The sequence below is a fragment of the Ornithorhynchus anatinus genome, chromosome 1 (genome assembly GCF_004115215.2).
Source record: "Ornithorhynchus anatinus isolate Pmale09 chromosome 1, mOrnAna1.pri.v4, whole genome shotgun sequence".
Lineage (NCBI taxonomy): Eukaryota > Metazoa > Chordata > Mammalia > Monotremata > Ornithorhynchidae > Ornithorhynchus > Ornithorhynchus anatinus.
In genome coordinates this window covers 22,527,966-22,553,191 of record NC_041728.1, presented here as the reverse complement: position 1 = coordinate 22,553,191, position 25,226 = coordinate 22,527,966, and the positions used below count along the sequence as shown (strand labels likewise).

The window sequence follows — 25,226 nt, the reverse complement described above, 5'->3', positions numbered from 1 at the left end:
CTCTCTAACTTATTTCTCGCTTGCTGCCATTTCAGAACTTCCATGTCACATATGCATGTGGTGCCAGGAATGAATCAAACTCCCTTTTTTATACTCAGTTGCTTCCTCCTACCAATAACTTATTTTAGTGTCAATTTCCCCCAATCGACTGTAAGCTACTTGAGGGTACAATGATGTCTACTAACTCTATTACACTCTTCCAAGCACCTAGTACAGTGCTTTGCACACAAAAAGAGCTTAATAAATACAATGGATTGGTCAGAATCAATACGAAGGACTCAACAGCTTCCATGAATTATTTGGGGACTCATGGTTGTCGGAAAAGAGGTTGGAAGGAAACAGTTCTCCCACGGGTTACACCCACTTCTTCTATAATGTGAGGGTTGTATTCTTGCAAAATCTTGTGTTACAGAACACTCAGATTGTAAAGGCCCAGGAATTTCTGAAACCACGTATATGAACTCAATCATTTCTTCCATTGCTACTGCCACAGGTGTCCCAAACCCGCTCATAATGTCAAAAGAACATTTCTTAATTCCCAGAATACGCTTTAGCTAAAACACACAGTGAAAACTGACATTTTTGTCAGACGTGAGTGCTATGTGAAGTTCTCTGGAAACCAACCAGTATCCAGATCTAGAATGCCCCTGAGAATTTTGAAATGATTCAGGAATCACCCTCTGAGCCCCAAAGCATTATTCCTCCCAATCATTTGTTCATCTAGATGGTAAGCTTGTTGTGGGCAACGAAAATATCAACTCTATTATATTGTATTCTCCCAAGTGCTTAGTAGAGTGCTCTGCCCACCGTAAATGCTCAAAACAATTGATCAACTTGCAACGTTCAGGCATGTCAGGTGAGTGATAATGTGCAAATTTATAAAACCAAAATATTACCATTTTAAATAAAGTAAGAGAAGATTCTGCTTTGGGGGATTTCCTCTCAGAGAGATGAAACTGGTAAACTGTAAGCTGGCAGGGAACATTCTCCCAAGTGCTCTGCACACAGTAAGCATACAATACAATCAACTGATTAGTCTTTGTATCAGTGCTCAAGGACTTGTGGACAAATCTGCCAAAATCACATGCATTTTCCACCATCAACTTATGGGGTCAGAATTAGCAATAGCATTAAAAGTTAGCTTCTGTATTGCTATGGCCCAACTCTCCCAAATGGAAAAGGGGGGTTTTAAGTGTAACACTACTCTGGTCCCAAGTTGTCCTAAAGCATTAATCTTAGGCTTAAAGGGCAAAAAAGATCTCATGCCCCCCAAATAAATGCACAGCTTTAATAAAGGTCATGATCAGGAAAGAAAATGAGACGCAAGGGAAAGAAAGATCAGTGATTTTTAAAAGGCTAAGATTTAGCTATTTAAAATTATAATAATGCAAAGGCTACTATTTTCACCCAGATGAGTTCTGAACGTGAAAACACATCCAAGTAAAGAAGCAAAATGAACTTACACTTAGCATTCAAAAATAAGAAAATACATTATATTAAATACACAGCAATATCTTTTAAAAATGAAAAAAAATTAAAAATTAGTGGCAAGGCAAGGGAAGATATAATGAAATACAGGAAGCAGCTATAAAAGTGATGTACATACACAAAAACACACTATTATTATGTTATGAATGATTTTAGACAGTCTTCTTGTTTGCTGAAAACATAAAACACATTTTTTGGGACACAAAATCATGCATGAAGAGAGACAATTTTTAAAAATTACATATGCTTCCCACTCTACTTCAAACGGCAGGGCTTTGCGTGCCTGGCTCAGTGCCAGTTGACAGCTCAGCTGGATATCAATGCACATTCTAACCCCCACTTGCAGCGAGTCGCTTCTGAATTGTTTCCGCAGTACAAAGTTTATTCAACCTCTTTCTGAAACGCAGTGGACCGACCATCACTCTATTTAATCATAGCAGAACAGGTTATTTTTCTGACAGCCCTAAAAGCTAGAGAGCAATTCCTAATGAACGGCTTGATACAAGTGGAATTTCGGCTGTTATAGCCTCAATTAATTCTGCTGTCAAAACAAATGACTGCTCCTAGTGCTTAGATGTTAAGCTGGATCACATAGGTCAAATTTAGTACCTACACAAACAAACAAGCAATCTTTCTTTCTAACAGCACATGCTGTTTCATGATTATTTTCAGAAATAGCAGCCAAGTCTACCAGTTGAAAGGCAGAGAGCAAATTCAATCCCCCTGCACCGACCAACAAATGTGGCCATTTTAAAAACAGAGAACCTTATAAATGACATTGTTGATTAGTTCTTCCAAGAAAAAAGCATCTAGTCCAATGAACTGACAGGGAAAAACATCTGTTCCATGGCATCTTAGTTCCATAGTAGAGCAATGGACAGCACGGGCCTGCAACTCTGTCAAAGTATAATAGGAGTTTCATTGCTGGACCACACCTCCCCTAACCCCCACCCAGATTCTTTCCCCTCTGGCTTTGATGCTTGTCACATGGCTTGGAACCTTGTGTTGGATCTGATTATCTTGCGTTTATCCCAGCACCTGGCACAGTGCTTGGCACATAGTAAGCACTTAATAAATACTATCATCATCATCACTGTATTATTACTGCTCCTTCTATTCAGATAAAGGTAGAAAAGAGCTGCCTGGATGACTCATATGAAATCAAAAGAAAGAGTCCTGTAGGGCAGGAATTAAGGATGAGGGAATTAGAGAATGGCAGATATGGCAGCTAGACAGATTTGATTATCCATAGAAAGGGTCTCATACATAATAATAACAATTATGGCACTTGTTAAGCGCTTACTATGTGCCAGGCACTGTTCTGAGCACTGGGGTAGATATAAGATACTTGGTGTGGACAGTCCCTGTCCTAGGTAGGGCTCACAGTCTTAATCCCCATTTTACAGACGAGGGAACTGAGGCCCAAAGAAGTTGCCCAAGGTCACATAGCAGACAAGTTGTGGAGCCGGGATTAGAAGCCATGACCTTCTGACTTTTTAACTCTCATCTATTTAGAGATGAGGAGCAGTGGGGCCTAGTGGATAGAGCACGGACCTGAGAGTCAGAAGGCTGACTAAGGATCCACTTCATTATTTCCCATTGAACACACCTGTTTGGTACTTAGTAAATAGATCATGAGCATCAACAGTGTCATTTGAGCCAATTACAAGACAGCACCTGGCTCATTCCAAACAGATTCATCAGTACTCCACAACTTCCTTCCCTTCAAAGGTCATAACATTCCTCATCAGTCAGACAGAGGTGACAACTTCTCCTCCACATGAGGAATGTGATGACTTTCTGATAGATGATGTACCGACCACTAATATTACTAAACTTCGCATTTCTTCAATCAGATCAGATATGATGCCTCAAGTTATTAGAGGGAGAAATCAGCTAAGGGGAAAGGCTAAAGGAAATGAGTTTAATTTTCTTCAAGGGAATAGAAGAGGGGAGGACAGTCTTCAAGAAGGATTTTTATGAGGAGGATGCTGACCCACTGCTCATTGTGCCCACTTAGGGTGGAACAAAAGGAAATGGACTTAAATTAGACCAACGGCAATTTCAAACTGAGCAGAAGAAAAAAGGTCTAGACTCTCAGGGTGATAAAACATTATGATGGGCTTCCAAAGAGCTTGTAGAGAAACTGCCTCTGGAGATTTTTAGGAAAAGATGACACTTCCCTCTGATGCAATACCATAGGACCCAATCTGTCAATTCATGTATACCCTAGTCAATCAATCAGTAGTATTTATTGAGTGCTTACTGTGTGCAGGGCACTGCAGTAAGCATTTGGGAGAGTTCAATACAATAGAGTTGGAAGACATGGTCCTTGCTCATGAGGAGCTTAGTCTAGATGGGGAGGAGACAGACACTAAAATAAATTACAGGTAGGAGGGAGCATAAAGGGATCTGCACATAATTGAGGAGGAATAGGTACTTGAAAGTTCTAACCCTTGCTAATCCATAAGTGTATCACCTACATACATCTACGCCTAGAGTCTATTTATCAGAGAATCTAGGTAGCCTAGGTTTCCTCTACTGACAGGCTTTGGTAGAGGGTAGGAAAAGGACCTGCAAGGCTAGAAGCATAAGGTATTAATGAGATGTAGAGATGAGGGGGACCTGGACAAATCCTCATCAGCAAGCGACTGATGTAGTCAACCCTCATAACAATCCCAATTTATCCTTTTCACTTTCTGGACTGTCTCTGACCTCTACCTCTTCTGAAATTGTACACTCTTGTAGGTTACAGTGTTTTCTCATCCCAATACACTGCTATTTTATTCTAATAACTGAGATATTTGTTAAGTGCTTACTACGTGCCAAACACCGTTCTAAGTGCTGAGGTAGATACAAGGTAATCAGGTCAGACATGGTCCCGGTCCCACATGGGGCGCACAATCTTAATCCCCATTTTGCCGATGAAGGAACTCAGGCACAGAGAAGTTAAGTGAGTTGTCCAAGGTCCAAGGTCACGCAGCAGACACGTGGCAGAGCTGGGATTAGATTTTCACTATGAGCATTATGTTGCTCAATTACAACAAGGCCTTAGGTCTGCTATGGCCCCCCGAATCTTGTCTGCTATATTTAGCCCAGTTGGTTTTCCCCCTACCCATCTGTGCTTGTTTTTCTAACATTTTTATTTACTGCCTTTTACTTGCCCCGAATAAATTTCATCCTATTTCTGGAGGATCATATTTTCAATTTGTCTAAGATACTTTCTATTTATTCCGGTCCTTCAAGGAGCTGGCAACCCTCTCTGATTTGGTACCATCTGCTGACTTGATGAGCAAATACTTCATTTACTGTTTGATACTTGGATTTGGATTGCACTTGGATTTTTGCATCTTCTATTCACCCCACCCTCGGCCCCACAGCACTTATGTCCATATCCATATATTGATTTATTTATATTAATGTCTGTCTCCCTTTTCTAAACTGTAAGTTCGCTGTGGGCAGAGAATGTGTCCACTAACTTAGCCCCTGTACACAGATTTTAAAGAACCAACACTCAAAAGTGCCTTCTTGATATACCTGCACTCAAGCATGCTGTATTAAGGGAATGGATGACGTTTTAGCTGAATGAAGATGACTGCATTATTTGTTCCTCTTTAGTTACTCTGTCTTTATACATTGTGAGAAGGGAATGTGTTCTATCAACTCTGTTGTATTGTAGCAGAGTTCTCTGCACATAATAAGTGCCCAATAAGTACCATTGATTGATTGCTTGAGTTGAAAGCGGTCAAATACTGATTATGCCACTGAAGGGAAAAGCCATCACTAAGTGTTCTATTTTCTCCATAAAACTTTCATGGGGAGGAGGTAGAACAAAAAACTTGTTACCCAAAACTTATTTTCTAGTTTTTTTATTGAAGAATCTACAGTTATTTTTAATATCATAGGCTCCAAAGTTTAATGATGTTCCTATCACTGATTAGATTTCAATCTAAACACTGAGACTGTAGCTAAAGTCAATGGTAATCTGGCACGGATGAACATTTAATTTTCAGTAAAGGATTGTCGTTAGGCTAATTTAATTTTTTCTCTATGAAATTTGCTTTCATGCTCTTAGGAACCTCACCTCTGGTAAATCAGACATTTTCTGGATCCTCTCCTACCTTCCTCTAGCTTTTCTTTATTTGCTAATCTTGTAATTCAATCATGGAGCTCAGGCAGTAGATGTCCTCAGGGGGAAGCAATATATCTACATTCTATTGATATTCTAAAGTACAAGTACACACAAGGAACTTTCTGAAGGGCTTTCATCCCAAGTCATAAAATTGCTCTGCAGTCTTTCCTCGATACACCTGGCTCTCCCATAACTAGGGGTTGTGTTCATTAATGTTGAGGAAAACCCATATTGCAGAACTTGAACCCAATCCCCTTATTCATGCAAACACACTCATGGGTACAAACTATTTTTTCAAATGCCATGGTCCGAAATTGGGACCAAAAGCGTTCCCTAACCTCCTACAAAGTGAAAATAAGCCTTACGGCAGAACAAGATGTAATATTCACCTGAGAAAAAGTGGGTACTTGGAACTTTGACCCAGAAGAGTTATCGGAATGGATGTGAAACGAGGGGCTAGGGCTGAAAAGTGCTCATGAGGAGCCACCACAAATAGATGGCTCACAGCATGGCAGCATCTGTTGTTTGTGGAAACGTTTTCACATGTTGAGGCATGAACTTGCTAGTTATGCTCTACAAAAAATTGTTTTTTAACTGTCGCATTTTTCGACAGGTGACAGTTATCTAAAAAAGAAAATAGGCCATTCATTCTTCAAAAAAAAATTTCTATTTTTAAACCCATAAAACTCCTTATGAAACGGGACCTTTTTAGCTCTTTTCCCAAAAATCAATTGTAATGCTTCATTAAAGTCATTTCTATTTAGAAATCATTTGCCATTTGTCACACTGCTCCTAAACCAAGAGGTGCTTTTTTGGGGATGTTTTCACAACAAAACACACACTAGATTTAGAATTTCAATTCTAAGCCAGGGAATGAGGCCAACACACCACTGCCACTGACCTCAGTCCGACCAAAAACTCAAAACAGGAAGGGTAACAGATTACCCTCTCCTCTCCCCAGCTCACAGAGCTGCTGGGCACTCCGGGGAAGTGAGGGAGATAGGAGTCCACCCAGTTAGGGTCCCTGATTGCCCATGGAGATGGACAGAATCACGGCTGTGCCACCCGCCCCCTACCCCAATAATCAATGACTGAAATCTGTACATCCACAAATGGATTAATTAATGGTCCAGGAACACTTTTTAGGAGTCGTACACTGTTTCACTGCCAGGGCTACTAGCTATTGGATGAAATGAGTAACTGCCCAAAGCCTCAAGAACATGAGGGAGACCACGAGATGAGAGGGGCAAATGGCAGGAACAAAAATGGTGGGTGCACTCAGCTCTGTGCACCTCCTTCCCCAACCTGATATTTTTAGACTGTGGCTGTGAGGGAGGGTATTGGCAGTATTTTGGGAGTTGTCTTGAAAGAGAAGGGTGCCAACGACTAAGTCAGTAACCACTGTCCCAACTACTGCAGGCCCCCATCCTGAGAACAAAGGCTTTTAGATTAAAAATTAGTTGAGAGACTAATAGTTCATTATGTGACCCTACCCAGAGCCTCAGGAGAAATGTGCTACTTTTCCTCATGATGGTGGTTCCACTTGCTTTGACTTTTGGGGTTTTGTTCCCCCTTTCCTTCCCCTTTTGCTCATGACTTCTTTTGGATTTCTCTCCCATCACTGTTTCATCTAACATCTTATATCCTTCTTTTTGCTTTGACTCTTCCAATCAACCAATCATATTTGAGCACTTAGCCTGTACGGAGCACTATACTAAACGACTGGGAGAGTGCGATGGATATGATCCTTGCCCTCAAGGAGCTTAGCTGAGGAGAAAAGACACAAATTACAGGTAGGAGGAAGCAACCGAGTTTAAAGTTGTGAACATAAATAGTACCATGGGGGGCAGGAAAGGAAAGAAAGCACCCAAGAGCTTGGGGGTGAGGATTCAAGTGAACAGATGATGTGGAAGTGTTGAGTGTAGCAGTGAGAGATTCATCAGGAAAGGCCTTCTGGGATTTCTTGCGTGAGTAAAGGGGTTGATGGCGAGACATGAGAACAAGGCATAGCGAAAAGATTAAGCCAATGGCCAGGAGTTTTTGCTGATGTAGAGAAAGGAATGGGCAACAATTGGAAGAGCTTTTGAGGAGTGGAGAAACGTGTGCAAAGCGTTGTATCAGAAAAATGATCCCTGCAGCAGACTGAAGTATAGTCTTGTGATTTTCAGAAGAGTTTATGTTTACAGATGAATTCTGAAGACATAAGGCTTAAAAGCATAGGCTTTGACCACTGGGCTGGGATGAGCAGCAGGAGAGTGAGGGGGAGGAGGAGCATGGCGAGGTTTGGTTCTGGAAGGAGTAGAGATGGTAAAAATATCCAGCTGGGAAAATACAACAGCCCTGTGGCAGTTTTAAGAAATCTGTCTTAAACCAAACTTCTGGAATGGTTTCAAAGGCCCCGGAAGTCTTCCCCCAGTTTAAAGGTGAGAGCTGATGCCATTCTTCTGGCTGAATGACTGACCCAGAGTCAATCAGTCAATGGTATTTATTGAGCACTTACTGTGTGCAAAGCACTATACTAAGTGCTTAAGAGAACATAATACGACTGAGTTGTACACACATTCCCTGCCCACTAGGAGTTTACAGTCTAGAGATGGTAGACATTACAATTAATTATGGATGTGTAAATAAGTGCTGTGGGGCTGAAGGAAGTCTAGGGGAGTGGACAGAGTGTCCATTTGCTAACCTCTCTCATTGGTGAACAGAAGAGGAAGGTCATGAGTTGGGAGAAAAATTAATGACAAATATTCAAAAACTAGTTTACACTCAGTGCATACAAAATGCCCAGATTTCCATAAAATGTCTTTTCACTTGACGTTTTGCATTGAATACTGTTATGGTGAAGCAGCGTGCTCTGGTGGAAAAAGCACCGGCCGGGAGTCAGAGACCCTGGGTTCTAACCCCAGTTCTGCCATTTGGGCAGTGATTTCACTTTTCTCTGCTGAAGTTTCTTCATTTGTAAAATGGGGATTCAAAACCCTATTCTCCCTCCCATTGAGACCGTGACCCCAGGTGGAACAGGCACTGTATCCAAGCAGATTACCTTGTATCTACCCTAGTGCTTATCAGTGCTTTGCACACAGTAAGTACTTACCAAAATACCACTATTATTATTATCATTATGGAATTTGGGAAACTTTTCCTGATAATGCGACATAAGAAGGAACAGTTGTGCACTTAGGCAGGGTGATAATTAAGGCATATACACTATGATTTGAGATTTTTAAACATGGGGTTTTTAAACATTTTTAAACATAGATTCATCAGGAACATAATCTATGGGTTACAAGGTAACTTTCTGTAGGACAAAGAATGCTTCTCTAAACTTAGGCGAGCCACATGAAATGGCAAGATTAGAGTCTGTTTCCCTCTCTAGACTGTAAGTAAGCTCATCATGGGAAGGGAACGTGTTTGCCAATTCTGTTGTAGTGTGCTCTCCCAAGCGCTTAGTACAGTGCTCTGCACATAGTAAGTGCTCAAGAAATACAATTGAATGAGTTAATTCAATACTTAAGTGTAGATTTGTCTCACATACCCGTTCCCTCGACCTTTAATTTGACAACAGTCTTCTGCACTTTCAACTAAATAAAATGTCAGAGTAACTCGGCATTGGTTTAAAACTCATCTAAGCAACTCTGAATCTTAACTAAACAGTCACACATGGGAAGCCTTCCCCAGTTAATTCCTAACATAGCTAGTCTAATTAAACCAATAGCCACCCTTAGCACTCATGTCCTTATATTCACCCCCAGCACTTACACATCTATGTCTAATCAATTTTATAATCATTTATTCTGCTTTATTCTGATATTCTAAATTGGCTAATCTACCAATCTATTTTATCCTTGTTCTTCCTCCAGCTCCCATTATTTCTAAAGACTTCTATATGTCTGTCTTCCCCCATTAGACCATAAATTCTGTGTGGGTAAGGATTGTTGTTTGTTTCTGTTTTGCTTTCTCAAAAGCTTAGAAGAGTGTAACACTTAGTAGGTGCTCAATAAGTAATACTGACTGACTGATCAACATCTAAACAGGGAACTAGGGGAAAGGTTAAGCTGATTTTTCAGAAAAGGTATTTCATAAATACCAGAAGAGTATCTTGGGTGGGGTACATCTGATTTTTAGTCACAGCACTCAAAACCCAATATTGCAAGACAACCAATTCAAAAATATCAAGAATGGGGCTGAAAATTTTGAAATTTGTTTCTTTTTTTTTTCCTCTCTTGCATCATTTTAATCTTACCAGGTCTCTCCTTTCCAGTGCCTTTTGACTCAGCAAATTTTTGTATTAAACTTTCAACTGTGGTGTTTGCCATATTATTTATAAATTCTTCATGGACCTAGGTGAAGAAAAACATAACAAAGGTAAAATCAGCCTTAGTTCTTTATTTCCCTACAAAATTTCTCCTGGCACGCCAAAAGAAAACATTATACAGAGAGCAGAACCTAGCATTTAGACCTGGAATTTCCTCTGGCTCAGCAGCTTTCCTCTGAAACACACCTCACTTGCAAGCTCTGACATCTCGGCTCTCGAGGGGGACAAACAGACTGTTAATACTGATGGCAAAGACACAGTATTCTGGCCCATGTCTCTGCTCTGGGAGATGGAGCACCGACTAAGGCCCTGGAGATGTCAGTAGCCTTTGTGGTCCCCTTTCTTGAAAGGAGATGGGGAGGGGGAAATGGCCCACCCAAATCTACTGGAGTCAGGATGACAACCAGGGCATTATTTTCTCTGATAAAGGAAAGAGACAAGAGTACCTTGTACAGTTGGTTAAACATGCGGACTTGTTCTACTGCAAACCTCTCGGAGAATTTACTCCAAGCACACTCCTTGTACTATACTACATTATTAGCAAAAATATGAGTGCCATTATACTGATTTATGGGTTTACCGTCAGTGTATAAAGACTGCAGTTACAAGATTATGAATACACTGGTCTATGATGAAAATCAAGTACAAAATAATCTTATGCTGGGTTAGAGAACTCTGATAGAAAGACCCTTCCTGGGAGTTAACTTTCTGACAAGTGCAGCACAATTTGATAGGAAATTTAAGGGCATAAACTATTGGACAAACCCTTCTAATTGATACAACCTTTCTGATTGATGAGAAGCAGAACTTCAGGGAACAATAATTCTGGCTTCTTTAAATCTTGATCGGAATCTTGTCAAGAGTGATTTGGAGAGGAGGAGACAGAGAGGGGAAGAGAGAGAGAGGGAGGGAGAGACAGGGTAAACAAAGAGGAAAGTGAACACAAAGAAGGCGGGGGCAAAATGGGGAAAAGAGAGGAAGAGAGTCAGGAGGAAAGAGGTTGAGAGAGTGGGGAAGAGACCATCCCTGACCCCAGCCCGGACACTGGTCCTTTCTGGCCCAGAAGTGTCCAGGGTACCTCACTGGATTCCTCTCTGGATTAATAACTAACGAGAGACCACGGACCTGGGAGTCAGAAGGACCTGGGTTCTAATCCCAGATCTGCCACTTTTCTGTGAGACCTTGGACAAGTCAATTCACTTCTCTGTGCCGCCTCAGTTACCTCATCTCTAAGACTGTGAGCCTCATGTGGGACAAGGACTTGTCCAACTGGATTAGCTTGTGTCTATCCCAGGGCTCGGCAGAATGCCTAACACATAGTAAGTGTTTAATAAATAATAGAAACAAGGTATCCTTTCTCTCTCCTATGTTCACATGGTCCTCTCATTCTCTCTCACCTGAGTATTTCAAGATGTTGCTCATTCATCCATGTCTTTGGGTGTGACTGAATAGACCATGTGAACCTAATCAACTATTTTACCCTAGGCCTACATAAAGAGTGTGCTGGGCTGCGCTGATGAATTTGTTATTCGTGTCTGGCAATACAAAAAAGTCTAAAATTAAACATCAAATAGTCACGACTCAATACAGCAACTCAATTAATGCTAAGCCACTGACCATTTAATTGTTGATTAAATCAATTTTTAACGGGAGAAGGTACCAGATCTGTACACTCCCTTTCTGTCCACCAGAGGAGGCTGGACTAACTGAAGCAGCTTCATCCCTGTCAGAAAATGAAGCAGCCTCACTAATCCCCTGGAACGGATTAATCCAGGGTCAGCTGCAACCCTGCTCTCAAGCGAGGCTGGGTAAGAGTAACTAGCGAAGAGTATACTTTAGTGATTTGTCCAACTAAAGGCTCTGAAATCTCTTGCCCTTTGGAATCTGTGTGCTCAGCCATTTGGCAGGCGTTTCATGCCGTCTGTATTTCCAATATTGAAGATAGGCGAGCACCCTATTGCCACCCAACCCCACCTCCCAGTTGTTGATTTCATTTGGAAAACAGTCCAAAGAACTGCAGGTCACCCCCTGACGTGCGCTATAGCAGATGGACACCTTTTCAGCAGGCCTGGTCATCTGACAAATGAAAACTTCGTTGAGGATTTCTATTTTAGTTCATTCATTCAATAGTATTTGAGCGCTTACTATGTGCAGAGCACTGTACTAAGCGCTTGGAATGTACAAATCAGTAACAGACAGAGACAGTCCCTGCCCTTCATAACAACAAGAAAAAAGCTTACCTGGCCTATTTGTAAATGAATTTCCTTTACAGCATTGGACAGCGATTCAATAATTTCTTTAATGTGTTTGAGATGAGTTTCTTCAATATCTTGAAATTTCTACAAAAAAATGAAGAAGAGAAGGTTGAAAATGACGAGAGCCTAAGTGAATTCAGTTATAGTAAAGCACAAACATAGCCCAAGGACTGCAAATTCTTTTTAGAATTTCCATAATTTCTACTCTCAAAGAAACATCTTTTTAGGGAATCCAAAAACTCAATGACCCGTCTCCCAAATCACTAGGAAGGTTGGGTTTCCAAGCCCAGGTCTGTGCATACATGGCCACATCAAAACAGTGCTCAATAAATACCACTGATTGATAACAAATGGGAATAATTTCCCTTTCACTAAAAACAGGTATATCTTTAGGGAGATTTTTGGGTGGGAGAAGCTCAAGTCAGTTCTCATGTTATCATGGGAAAATATAAGCAGACTGAAAACAGTCTTTTACAATGAGCCATCATTTGTTTTTAATTTTTTATTAAGCAACACGAGGCTGTGGGTTATATTCCATTTTCTCCACTTAACCTTGTGGGCAAATTTTAATAAATGTATCTGGCATTATACAACCATTATAAAACCAACAAATCTACAATGACTAATCCATAACAATATACCAAAAGCAATGTCATTTCAAGCAGCTTTTGTGCTTGGATAAACATTCCCAATTGTTTTTGACTCATCAATGTGACATGTACACAGTCTTTAATGAGAAACATTGGCTTGCTGAGAAGCATGCAGGAAATTACAAATATAAATAGAAAGCTACATGTTCCCAGTATATTCTAGTCAACTTATAATTATAATGTGAGTTTTGGGGATGAGAAATCTTTCCACTATGTTATAAAAGACATAGCCTAGTTTCAGCCTGGCCGGGTGGCGAGGGTGGGGGGAAGGGAGGGATTCCTGGGATCCAAAACAGCACCCTTTCTTTGAGCTGGAGGTGTTTAATTTTTAGTCCAACTCTGGCCTAAAACTGGGGCTGCAGGTATAAAGGGGATCAAATATAGAACTTAAGTGCCCATTCCTCCTTTGTATCACTGTTGGGCTGGAAGTCAGCCAAAAGTATCCCACTTTGTTCAGCCCAGACTATGACTGACATTTAGGATATAGAGATTAGATATTCTGGATTTCATCCATATTCAGAACAGAGGAAATATTCATTTACTTTGTGGGGGAACATGTTTGTGCCATGGTACAGAGTAATCTACTCTACAGTTAACAAAAAGTCAAATTTAAATACAGTAAACTCCATTAAGTCATATTGTGAGAAGTCATCATTATCAACAAGGGGATTCAATGAGCACCTGTATGCGAAGCCCTAAAATAAATGTTTGTAGAACACCAAAGTATAAGACTCAATCCCCGCCCCGAGGAATTCATTCAATATAAATAGTGAACACTCTGAATTATTATTTTATTTTGCAATTTTATCACAGGACTGTGGATGTGGGTGTGTAAGCGTGATAAACTTAGATGTGGTTTCCTGATCTCTATATGTATGGTCTGCCCATTTTCAGTGTTTCTTTAAATCTACATAAGGCAGTTGGAAAATCAGGTCTCTCTTCCCCCTCTGATGCTTCCCTGTTCTCTCTGAAGCTTAACTGAGACTTTAACCACATCACTGGAAAAATACTTCCTTTTTTAGATCAAAGCCAGCCTTGACAGCAGTACACAAGGGAAAAAGCGGCTTGCAGGATGGCAAATTCCAGATTAGTGGGGTTCAAATTCACGAGCTTTCACTCTACACCTAGTTTAATGTTTCACGGTCCCTTGTTCCGAAGAATTCTTTGGTTCCAAACATTTCACTCCTGGAGAATACTTTGCCAAGTGTCTGTTTCAAACACTGGGCATTTCAGTGCATCAATGTTATGTAAAGTAATGAAACTGGAGTTCTGTACTGGTCAGAAATTTCCACTCCGGCCCAAGCAGAGAACTGATTCTCGGGGTCTGAGGCAAGTCACAATCTGAGCTAGAGGCTGAAAAAGGTAGCCTTGGTCTCACTTATGGAGGAACCATCAGCATACGGACGGCAGTCACATATGCTTGAGTGCTTTTTTTTTTAAAAAAAATGCTAATTGTTAAGCGCTTACTTAGTTCCAGGCACTGTACTAAGCACTGGAATACATATGAGTTAATCCAATTGGACACAGTCCATATCCCACATGGGGCTCTCACTCAATCCCCATTTTGCAATTGAAGTAACTGAGGCCCAGAAGTGAAGTGACTTGCCCAAGGTCAAACAGCAGACAAAGGAGTCAGGATTAGAACCCAGTTCCTTCTGACTCCAAGGCCCACGCTCTACCCACTACACCATGCTACTTCTCAGGCCCCAGACTGCTTCTGTGGCAGGGAGGAGTCGTAATCCCAGGGGTAGGGAAGCAGCTGCCTGGGCACTAGGAGGCTGGTAGCCACTAATGGTTGGGCCGGGGTTCAGTTCCAACTGGGCGATACCCCAGCCACGGTACTGAAGCAGCTCCGGCCCCAAACTCTCCAAAGGGCGAGGCCCTGCAGGAAGGCTGAGCTCAACCCAAACATGACTGGACTGAGCTTCGTGCCAGTCCGCTGGTTGGGTCCCATTTCTGCAGGCTCTAGGACAAACTACCTCGAGGCAGCGGTACCATGGCCCCCATTAAAACCTGGATTCATACCCCAGTCACCTAGAGAAGAAGAAAGAGGCACTTCCAAAATCCCTTCCAGGGGGCCTGCCTGGAGCAGCACCATTTCACTGCTTCTGAGATGGGGAAAGACTGGTCAGTTCCAGGGGTATAGGCCCACAGGCAAAGGCCTGTATGCTCCTCTAGACTGTAAGCTCGTTGTAGGCAGGGAATGTGCCTGTGGTTGTTGTATTGTACTCTCCCAAGCGCTTAATATAGTGCTCTGCATACAATAAGAGTCAATAAATACAACTGACTGACTCCTTGTGGGCAGGGATCATGTCTACCAACTCTGTCAAATACTACTCTCCCAAGTGCTTAGTACATTGCTCTGCTCACAGTAAGCACTCAATAAATAACAGTGATTGGCTGAGTGATTGACTGTCCTGTACCAGAGCCCAGGAACATAATGAAATAATGGCTAGGAAATGTTTCAAGGGCTAACTATATGCCAAGCACTGTGGTACAGGCTGGGAATGATACAAGATAATGATTGGGACTGATGATCCAATATGCCTGGAGAGAAAAGTTTCATCCCCACAAACTGAGGCACAAAGTAATTAAAATAACTCATCCCAGGTCCCAAAGTAGGCCAATAGCAGAGCCAAGATAAGAACCAGGGTCTTGAGTGTCCATCCCACGATTGTCTCACTAAGCCATGCTGGCCCTCTACATTAGCTGCATGAGGGGATGACTGAAAGAACAGAGAAGCAATGGGGTCTTATAGATAGGGCATGGGCCTGGGAATCAAAAGACCTGGTTTCTAATCCCAGTTCCACCACCTGTCTCTTGTGTGACCTTGGACAAGTCACTTATCATGTCTACCAACTCTGGTGAATTATACTCTCCCAAGTACTTAGTACAGTGCTTTGCACCCAGCAAGCGCTCAATAAATTCGATTGAATGGATGAATGAACTGAAGGAGAGGCCCCTTTCCTAGCTGCGACGGTACTGATTGTGCAGGCTGAGAGGTGGTAGCCTCAAGCACCTCTAGAGAGGGAAGTGTGCCTCCAGAGCTGGATGGACGGAGAAGAATTGGAGCCGATAAACTCAGGGGAAGGTGGATAAGAGTTACAGGAGAGAGGTCTGAAATTTAAAATAAAGGAATAGGATTATACCAGCTGCCTTGGTTATGGCAGAATCTGAAGATGTGGTGGGAGACAACTTCTCAAAACACACGACTTATAAATATAATTAAATTGTGCTCTCTTGAGTTACACAGGATTTCTGATAAGGACCTTCCTTTGATTTTAGTTTAACTGAATTGTAATCTGTGACCATTTCATGAAGTGCTCTGAATTCATTAAAATACAACCGACTAATCAGCCGAGAGAGAACGGCAGAGCCCCAGACTCTGTAAACTGATAATCAAAACAAGTGCCTGCCTGTTAGGGCTTCTGAGGGACAAGGAAAAGCCAGGAGTCCAGACTGGAGAGGCAATCTTTGGGGAAGGGCTAAAGTTTAGGCCAGAAAACTCCAAAGAAGGCTTGGAACAGTCTGCACATCTCCTGGGGTCTGTGGGCCTTACCCTACTCCATGACCTGTGAAGGAGCGGGAGTCCAGCCGTGCTTGACAGGGACAATTAACTGCCTTTGGGTCCCACCTGAACGGACACTGGGGCAGCTGGACCGACTTCTTTCTCCAGGATTAAAGGGGGAACCGGCCGGAACAGCACCCACCGGGTGCCCCTGGGTGCCAAAACATCCTTTTCTGCATTGCCTGAATAAAACCCACCAAGAGACAACTGTGGCAATAATCAGCGGTTACCTAGCAACTGTAATGTTCACTCTCTGAGCTAAAATAAAACATATTTTCCACTCATTACAGTAAATAAAGAGGAACAAATGCCTCCAAAATGGTTCTCTACCCAGGAGTAGCGGACACTGGAGTTGAGGGCCAAGAGTAGAAATAGGGCCATAAAGGGGTTCACCTTCCAGTCTCCTTAGGGAAAGGCTTTAGAAAAGTTGAGGGCTCAAATAGAATAGTATTAACGAAAACAAACTTTAAAAAAATAATCACCCATCTCTGCAAAATCACCGGTCTAGGGCACTCAATGATTTTGGCTCTTTATAAATGGGAAAAACATCTACTATGAAATTTGGAAAATATAAAAGATGGTCCAAAGGGACACAGTAGTATTATTCTTCCACTTCAACATGTTCCCGAGGAGTATTGGCTTTCTCCCACCTGAACATTAGTGTTGGTTATTTCCTTTGTGAAGATTGATATGAAAAGGCTTTACGTAGAGAGGTCTGGGAATGGGAGCAATGTCTACCAAATATTTAATGCCATCTAATTCCACAGCAATCGCAGCATCCTCAGGCCACCCCTTGCCCTTGTTGGAGCTCCATGGAAAATATGCTCAAACATGGAGAACTCCCAAGTCCCCGCTTTCTTTGCAAACCTAAGACCGGGACCACTAGTTAGGTCTGTTGCTCTGACTGCTGCCTTCTTCCTCCCCCTCCCTCCACCCCCACAAGACATGGAATTTACCCCAGGTGACCCCAATGGCCTGTTGTAGCCTTGTTCTCAGGGGGAGCAACCTGAACAGTTCGGCTTCACCACTAAGTGTAGGACAAAGACTCTGACTCCAAGATCAAGTAAACTTTCTGTCATTACTCCTGAATACAAAAAAGTGAAGAGTGAAGGACTCCTCACTGAGAGCAGCATGTTTGAACTGAGACAGAGCAACAGGAGAATGTATGGAAAGGGGAAAGAGAGAGACTGGAAGACAGTGGGTAAGAGAGGGTAGGAAGGTCAAAGTGGTTAAAAGAGTGGAAGTTGGTTAATGTGGGAGAGTGAGAAACAGGGACAAGTGACCACAGAAAAACCACATGTTTCTTGTAGTATTTCTGAAATTCATTCCCTAGCATATCTCTAGGAGGACTACCCCATCTACCAGTTAAGATGGGTTTCCCAAACAGGGTTTGCAGAGTAAATTTTGATTAATTTGGTAAAACTACATAGCCCATTGCATAGATGCGGTCTAGTGGAGAAAGCATGGGCCTGAGAGTCTGAAGGACCCGGGTTCTAATTCCCATTCTGCCACTTTTCTGCCACGTGACCTTAGTCAAGTCACTTCATTTCTCTGGGCCTCAGTTACCTCATCTGTAAAACGGAGATTGAGACTGTGAGCCTTATGTGGGCAGGGACTGTGTCCAACCTGATTAATACAAATTAATACCTACCATAACATTTAATACAGTGCCTTGCACAAGTAAGCGATTAACAAATACCATAAAAAAAACAAACCTGCTTACAGACCTTGTGTATCCTTCATTCACCCCACCCTCAATCCCACAATATTTATGTATATAGCCAAAATGTCTGTTTCCCCCTCTAGACTAAGATCCTTATGGACAGGGAGGTGCCTTCCAACCTTGTTCTATTGCACTCTTCCAAGTACTTAGTACAGCACTCTGCACACAATAAGCACTCAATAAATATGACTGATTGGTTGATCTCAGAGCAGTCTTATGAGGGAAGTCTGAGAGCTGGTATTCCATCTGGATTTCACTAATGGAAGGAGGAAGATGTGAAGTCACTTGCCCACAGTCGTAACAGAAAGCAATCTGAGGGCAAGGTCTTTGTATTTAAAATGTAATCCCACAAAAACCTTTAGTTTTAAATTGCATCTGACTTGCTTATGCTAGCTTTACACCACTAATGCTTCAGTTTTCAATTCCACTGGTTTTGTACCTGGACATTCTCTCTCTATACCATATTATAATCTCTACAGTCAAAAGCCCTCTGAAAAAATAAATACTACTCTTCCCTCAAAATAAGTTTACTGCTTCAGTATGGAAAGCAAAATGTCCTTCAGTGTATTTGCAAATAAAGAGCATTGATCGACCGGAACAGAGAGAGCTCCAGTATTGTTCTATTCTACGTGATTCTTCCATGTTCTTTTAACTGTCACTAAATTAATATTTTGCCATTGGACATCAGCTGGTCAACTATGAAAAAATGACTTCATACAATATTCTAAGAATTAAAGGATGATCTGCATCTTTTAAGAAATCACACAAAATTGTTTTTTGGTTCATCTTCACAAGCAAAAATATTTGTGAAACTAATGTTGTCACTGCATTTTTTCTGAGGTTATAGATTACTATCTATGCTGTTAGGTTGTGAAGTAGAAATAACTCTGATGTCACTCCAATGAGTTACTCACACAGTAAAAATGTTTGTGGCAGATGAATTGGTGAGGTATGTTAATACTTTGGCTAGCACCCTGTCATGGGGGTGTAGACTAAAGAGCACAGGACTGGGAGTCAGGAGGCCTGGGTTCTAGTCAGTCTGCCACCAGCCTGCTGGGTGGCCTTGGGCAAGTCACTTTTCATCTTTGTGCCTCAAGTTTTCGCGTCAGGAAAACAGATACCTTTACTTTTCCTCTGAGTCTGAGTGACCTGTGTGGGGCAGACGCTTTGTTTCACCTGATGATCTTGTAATACCCCAACACTTAGGCAAATATAAAACATTTAATAAACACCATGAAATATTATAATTGTATGAAATCCATTTGGTAGCACTCAATTTCTTCATGGAAGGGATTACAGTAAAGCAAATCCACTCTAAAAGCTCAGAAAACCATCCGCCCAATATTCTCAGATCGTCAGAGCCCATAGGAGGAAGAATTCCAGGTCTTCCCTTTGGAGATTAATGGGGCTGTCAAAGAGGAAGCTCAGATGGCACAAATAGTGTTTCAAAATATGCTTTCCTTACATAAAAATAATGCCAGAAAACTAAAGTATTAACATTTGTCCTTGAGCACCATAATGGGCTTTTTGTTCAAAATAAGGAAGTTTGGGTTTACTTTAGAAGGCTTGAGAAATAGCTTACCTGTGCAGTTTCTGTCATTTTTTGTTCAAAATCAGATTTTGCCGAAGCATATTTTTCCACATAGAGTTTATAGGCATCTGTTGCTTTTTTTGATTTTACTCCGGCCTGTAACGGAAACAAAAAAGCCAATAAATTTTTCAGACATTCAGGTACACAATTGAAGAGATTATCAAAGAGAAGAAAATAAACCACTATATTCAATATCCAATGCCACATGTTTTATTCTGTAGCTCCCGTGGCCACTTACTCTACCGCAAGAAACTCTTAGATATTTGGCGGCTCCTTACCTTAGCTCTATCATTTCTCTATTTGGCTGCTTATCTACCCACCATTTCTGTAGCCACTTGGAAAAGTCTGTCAGTCAATGCAGTATTTGAAATGTCACCTTTAATCCTGAAAGGGTAGAAAAGGTTTGGCGGTTTGGGGAGTTTAGTTTTGGGGAAGCTCTTTGTGGGCAGGGAATGTGTCTGTTTATTGTTGTATTGTACTCTCCGCAAGTGCTTAGTATAGTGCTCTGCACAAAATAAGCGCTCAATAAATACGACTGACTGAGGATTAACTGACTGGAAGGAATAGGGGGAGAGGGGCTGACGAGGACAGAAAGGAGGGAAAGGCAGTGCCTACCTAGCTTCTGATCAATCGATGGTAAGCACTTGTGAGAGTACAGTATAACAGAGTTGGTTGCCCCCAAGGAGTTTACAGATGGTCTTGGTTGGGACAACCCGGCCAGGAGATTTCCACACAAAATCACCTGCCGCCCACCCACCCACCATGACACCATGGAGCCTCAATCCCGACCTGTCATGCTCCAATCTGATGGGAAGGAGACAAGCAATAGTAGTAGTTGGGCAGCAGCAGCAACAGCACACCGCCTTGGCAAAAAAGTAGAATGTAGTGGTAGTTGCTGTGGCTGCAGCTGAGACTGCTGGATTCAGAGCCTGAGGAGCCCCGCACTCTGCTCTTCTAAGCCACTGGTACCCTACTGCTTATTTTATTTTAGTTTTGTCTCATCCCTGTCCTTACACTGGTTTTGTCTTCTTATTGTTTTCCCTTTCCTTATGTTTCAGTCAGTCAGTTGTATTTATTGAGCTTTTACTGTGTGGAGAGCACTGTACTAAGGACTTGGGAGAGTACAATATAACAGACACAAGCAGAATGGCGTAGTGGATCGAGCACGGGACGGGGATTCACAAGGTCATGGGTTCTAAGCCTGGCTCTGCCTCTTGTCTGCTGTGTGGTCTTGAGCAAGTCATTTCACTTCTCTGGGTCTCGGTTACCTCATCTGTAAAATGGGGATTAAGACTGGGAGCTCCATGTAGGACAGGGACTGTATCCAAGCTAATTAGCTTGTATCCACCCCAGCACAGAGAACAGTGCCTGGCACATAGTAAGTGCTTAACAAATACCACAATATCAATCCCTGCCCACAACAAACAGTTCCCTCTTCCCCACTTTACTCATTCATTCATTCAATTGTATTTATTGAGCACTTACTGTGTGCAGAGCACTGTACCTGGGAGAGTACGATACAACAAACTGACACATTCCCTTTCCACAATGAGCTCAATCTAGATAGGACAACAGATATTAATATACATACACAAATAAATAATAGATATATACATATGTGATGGGGCTGGCAAGGAGGATGAATGAAGGGAGCAAGTCAGGGTGACACAGAAGGGAATGGGAGAGGAGGATTTAATTAGGGAAGACTTCTTGGAGGAGATGTGCCTTCAATATTGCTTTGTAAAGAGGTGAGAGCAATTATCTTTCTGATATGAGGAAGAAGGGAGTTCCAGGCCAGAGGCAGGATGTGGGCCAGAGGTCAGCGGCAAGTTAGACAAGATCAAGGTACAGTGACGTGGTTAGCATTAGAGGAACCAAGTGTGTGGGCTACTGCAGTAGGAGTAGTGAGATGAGGTAGGAGGGGATTGACTACTTTGAAGTGCTTTACTCTAAGTCTTAGTGGGACCACTTCTAATTACCACCAATGTATTTTTTTCTCAGCCCTTAGTTCAATGCATACAGTTAAATAAATACTATTAGGACTACTACCATTTACAGGAAGGGATGGGCAAAGCAAGTACACATCAGCAAGTATTCCTTTAAGGGTCAAGCTACTGTGTCTTATTTTCACTTCATTCTTTTTTTGAAATTCCCTTCAGCAGCTAATAAAGTATTTATCACAAAGTAGACCCCCAGTAGACAATAATGAAGATAAATCTCCTTAACTGACTACATTGTACTGTTCCTAGCAAGCATTTCTCCACTAGGCACCTCTTTTCAACTTAAAGCATTCTAGTTAAGACCCAAATGCAGTAATGAAGGACAACCCCGCTACCAGCCCCAATGCTTTCCCAGCCCCTAGGGACTAAAGATCTACCACACACTTGCTCACGTGCCATGTCAGTGATGAGGACTGAATTTCTCAACCACTCTGCACTGCCCCCAAAACTTTCTTGCAAGGCAATAAGACAAGCAATGTGGTCTAGTGGGTAGAGCATGGGTCTGGGAATCAGAAGGATCTGGGTTGTAATCCCAGCTATACCACTTGACCTTGGGCAGGTCACTTAAATTATTTGTGCCTCAGTATTAATCCACATTTTGCAGATGAGGTAACTGTCAGCCCCATGTGGAACACCGACTGCATCCCACCTGATTAGCTTGTATCTACCCCAGCGCTTAAGTAGAGTGCCTGGCACATAGTAATCACTTAAAAATACCATTAAAAAAGCAAAACAACAACAACAAAAAAACAAAAAACCACCACTTTCTCCATTACATTCAACTCTGACACCCAATATACTGACAAGTCTGGAAAATTCTTCCTCCACTATCTTTCAGTGTTTTACTTCATCCTTTCCGTTACTGGCACAAATATAGTCATTTCGGGTCCCCACTACTGTAACTTTCCACTCACAAACCTACCAGCTCCAACTTTGAACCCGTCAAGGTGTCTAGAAAGAGGTCATTGAAACTATTGTTTTTCACTTCTTTCATTCTCCTGCTCTTTTACTTCCCATCTATGTCAAGTTGGCTTTGACGACTGAATTCAATACAACCTAGCTCTCCTTCCTCATTTCCTGTTTTTCTCTTTTTCTCGTTCTCCCCCACCAGCACTGTAGTAAGCCCTGGGATAAATATACGCTAATCAGGTTGGCAACCCTCTTGCTCAATTTTTTTTTCCATGTCAGGGTATTTTTCCTTGGCCCTCTCTATTTAATCCTCCTACACCATGCTCCCAAGTTTCTCCCACACACTCCCTTCAAATGTGACAGTCCTCCAACCACAAAACCAGAGTTCAAAGTCCCCAAGCCTCACTTCCTCTTCCCAGATGAAGTAGATATGAGGTTTGGAGATATTCCCCAAAGAATCAACTCTTAGTCTGAGTCTCAGCCCTAGGCCCACAAAGTCTATTGCCTACCTAGAGAAGGCAATGAGAAGCAGCAGCGTGGCTCAGTGGAAAGAACATGAGTTTAGAAGTTGGAAGTCATGGGTTCTAATCCCAACTCCGTGACTTGTCAACTGTGTGATTTTGGGCAAGTCACTTCACTTCTCTGTGCCTCAGTTACCTCATCTGTAAAATGGGTATTAAGACTGTGAGCCCCAAATGGGACCACCTTATAACCTTGTATCCATCCCAGCGCTTAGAATAGTGCTTGGAACATAGTAAGCGCTTAACAAATACCATCTTTATTATCATTATTATTACATGCATCACGGAGCCCCCCCCGCAACCTACCCTTCCCCCCACCCAGCCTTTCTCCCTCTCCTGCTCATGCAGCTCTGCCCTTTTACATATATTCTCTTCTTTTCCTACCCAATCTCTTTTTAATAATTTTGGTATTTGTTAAGTGCTTACTATGTGCAGAGCACTGTTCTAAGCGCTGGGGTAGATACATGGTAATCAGGTTGTCTCATGTGAGGCTCACAGTTAATCCCCATTTTCCAGATGAGGTAACTGAGGCACAGAGAAGTTAAGTGACTTGCCCAAAGTCACATAGCTGACAAGTGGCAGACCTTTCATTCAATAGTATTTATTGAGCGCTTACTATGTGCAGAGCACTGTACTAAGCGCTTGGGATGAACAAGTCGGCAACAGATAGAGACAGTCCCTGCCGTTTGACGGGCTTACAGTCTAATCGGGGGAGACGGACAGACAAGAACAATGGCACTAAACAGCGTCAAGGGGAAGAACAGCTGGGAGTCGAACGCATGACCTCTGACTTCGAAGCCCAGGCTCTTTCCACTGAGCCATTTTAACCCAAGTTGGGATCAAGAACTGCGAAAAAAACCCAAAAATGAACTAAAAAAAAAGAGTATGGCTCAAACAGCAATAGTAAAATACCACAAGACTGAAATTAAAGTGCCTAAAAAGTGGAGATTATTAATAATGCCTGGCTCGGGGCCTGGGGTATTGAAACATTCAGTTAGAATTTACATCTTCCTTGAGCTTGGAAATCTTCAACTCCTTTCTCTTTTTTTTCTCCCTCTTAATAGCGGACATCAACTTTCTCAGTCGATTCACCCAGAACCTCTCCAAGATGAACTTCTCCTTTATGCTTCCAGCGAATTCCGTAACCCAGGCCAGAGTCAGCAGAGACTTAGGCTATTAGAATGTATCTGGTCTCACCAGCCTTTCTTATCTCCTCTTTCTCCCCATCCAGTCAGTTCAAACGGAAGGCATGAGAATCACCTCTACCACTCGTGGCTCCTCAAAGCCCCCCAATGACTCCACTGACAAAACCTGGTTTTACCTCCTCAGCCAGTATCTTCCAATATGTTTCACCTGCTTCATCCCTGATAATATCGATTCAATTAAGCTTTCCTCCAAAAAGTCTCCTATAAACTGGTAATAGCTTTACGTGTCCTTTCATCTGTCCAGCCACTAGAGTGTCCTCAATACCAACTTTCCTTCAATTCCATCTTTTCCAGGAAATTTTCCAGGTCACCTCTTTTTTAAATGGCAGGACACTTCCCTCTCCTCTCACAAAATCATTACGAGCCAAATAATAATTATGACATCTGTTAACGACTTACTGTCCTAAGTGCTGGGGTGAGCCCAAGCTTATGAGCCCCATAAGGAGTGCAGAACCTTTTATCCCCATTTTATGGATGAGGAAACCGAGGCCCAGAGAGGTTAAATGATTGGCCCAAGGTCACAAAGCAGGCCAGGGACAGGGCTGGGACTCCTGATTCCTGGTCCTGGTCCTTTTCCACTAGGTCATTCTGCAATTTATCCATGCATGAAGAAAGACTGCTGATTCCAATATCCTTCAAGATATTTACCAAGCATAAAGGACCAAGGAATGCCTATTGTGTGACCTTGGACAAGTCACTGCACCTGAGTTTCCTCAACAGTAAAATAGGGATAAAAATACCTGTTTCCCCTCCCACAGAATGTAAGTCTGTGTGACAGAGTGACTGTGTCTGATTTGGTTATCTTGGATCTACTTCACAGTTTAGCACAATGTTTGGGACATAATAAGTGCTTAAAAAATGTTAGTAGT

General features: G+C 42.1%; 1 protein-coding gene across 3 annotated transcripts in view; it reads right to left on the bottom strand.

The window, feature by feature from the left end:
- FCHO2 (FCH and mu domain containing endocytic adaptor 2) overlaps positions 1 to 25,226 on the bottom strand; it is a 93,619-nt gene that overhangs the window by 40,368 nt on the left and 28,025 nt on the right. For all 3 annotated transcript variants that reach the window (XM_029052323.2, XM_029052330.2, XM_029052340.2), the window contains exons 6-8: positions 19,714 to 19,818; positions 12,176 to 12,274; positions 9,864 to 9,960 (exon numbers count right to left, since the gene is read on the bottom strand). In XM_029052323.2, coding sequence (XP_028908156.1) covers positions 9,864 to 9,960; positions 12,176 to 12,274; positions 19,714 to 19,818 — 301 coding nt within the window. The remainder of the gene's footprint in view (positions 1 to 9,863; positions 9,961 to 12,175; positions 12,275 to 19,713; positions 19,819 to 25,226) is intronic.